General features: G+C 40.5%; 1 protein-coding gene across 1 annotated transcript; it reads left to right on the top strand.

Annotated features, from left to right (window-relative positions):
- Positions 1-10: 10 nt before the first annotated feature.
- On the top strand, positions 11-1,575 carry LOC100638369 (collagen alpha-1(X) chain-like; the record flags this gene model as incomplete). The annotated part of the gene is made up of 9 exons (XM_003391880.2): positions 11-147; positions 191-317; positions 368-510; positions 552-792; positions 842-1,041; positions 1,082-1,139; positions 1,186-1,320; positions 1,366-1,479; positions 1,526-1,575. Coding segments are annotated over exons 1-9 (1,203 nt in total), but the record flags the coding sequence as incomplete, so codon positions are not given.
- Between the last annotated feature and the right edge of the window lie 3 nt (positions 1,576-1,578).

The raw sequence follows: 1,578 nt of genomic DNA on the forward strand, positions 1-1,578 counted from the left end.
TTATAGGGATCAATGGGAGATAAAGGGGATATGGGACTTGGCATTCCTGGATCTCGTGGTTCTCCTGGTCAAAAAGGTGACCGTGGTATAAAGGGAGAAAGAGGTCCAATTGGAGACAAAGGAAATATGGGTCCAACTGGAGATAAGGTAAGTGCTTATAACTATTTATGCTTTTATTATAGTCATGAAGGGAGAAAAGGGTTGTGATGGAATGAAAGGTGACAAAGGTGATCCTGGCTTGAATGGGACTGCTGGAGCAAGAGGGCCTCCAGGACTGAAGGGAATTAAAGGATCAAAAGGAGTAAAAGGAATGAAAGGTATGATCATAGGTTTTGATCATTATGATCAAATGACTAATGTATAATAGGTATTAATGGTACTAAAGGAGACAAAGGTGATTCTGGTCGAAGAGGTTTTCCAGGAAAAAATGGCTTACCTGGACGCACTGGCCCTCCTGGAAAAGATGGCGCACCATGCATGAAGGGACAAAAAGGAGAAAAGGGGAATAAAGTATGCTGATATTTTTGTCCAAAATTTTAATACAAATATAGGGAGAGAAAGGAAGTAATGGTACTAAGGGAGAAAGAGGACCTATTGGAATGAAAGGGAAAATGGGAAAAAAAGGAGTCTCTGGGTATGAGGGAAGAACAGGAAAACCAGGATCCAATGGAATACCTGGGATACCAGGAAGAGCTGGACCACCTGGAAACAAGGGAATGAAAGGAGATAAAGGCTCCAAAGGAGAGAGAGGACTAAAAGGAGAAACTGGAAGAACTGGATTAACTGGCTCAGGTTTATTTAATAGCAAACAGAAGTATTTGTGACACTTGTTTTACATTAGATGGTTTCAAAGGAGAAAAGGGAGACGTTGGAGAAATGGGAACACCTGGTATTAATGGTACTGATGGCTTAAAAGGAGATAAAGGATATAAAGGAGATAAAGGAATGAAAGGACCATCGGGACGTGATGGAATAAAAGGCGAAAAAGGAATGAAAGGACCTCCAGGAAAAGTTGGAAAAATAGGAAAAACAGGGTTACAAGTAATCACTTTTATTTGTTATTTAAAATGATATTTGACAGGGAGAGAAAGGAGAAAAGGGTGTTAAAGGTGATCCAGGACCACCTGGAAATGTCACAGGTGAGTTTCACTGTGTATCTGTTGCTACTTATAAGAAACACTATAGGAGTAATGGGTCCAGTTGGACGAAAAGGACTAATGGGACGTAGAGGTCCACCTGGAAAGCGTGGTCAGATAGGACCTATTGGACCTCCTGGGCTAAAAGGACTTAAAGGCATGAAAGGAAATCCAGGAGATGTAGGTAAGACACTTATTTCTTTTATTACACATGTTTACTCTTTATCAGGACCACAAGGACCTAAAGGTATGAAAGGAGACAAAGGAGTTCAAGGAGAAAAAGGACCACCTGGCAATCAATCCACTACATTACCAGGTCCTCGTGGAGACCCAGGACAACCTGGTAAACACTAAAATTATTATGATTATTATTTTTAAGTATTATACAGGGATCCGAGGCTATAAAGGTGTTAATGGTAGTAAAGGAATGATTGGTCCATAT

The sequence above is a fragment of the Amphimedon queenslandica genome, unplaced genomic scaffold (genome assembly GCF_000090795.2).
Source record: "Amphimedon queenslandica unplaced genomic scaffold, v1.1 AMPQUscaffold_4783_Cont23240, whole genome shotgun sequence".
Lineage (NCBI taxonomy): Eukaryota > Metazoa > Porifera > Demospongiae > Haplosclerida > Niphatidae > Amphimedon > Amphimedon queenslandica.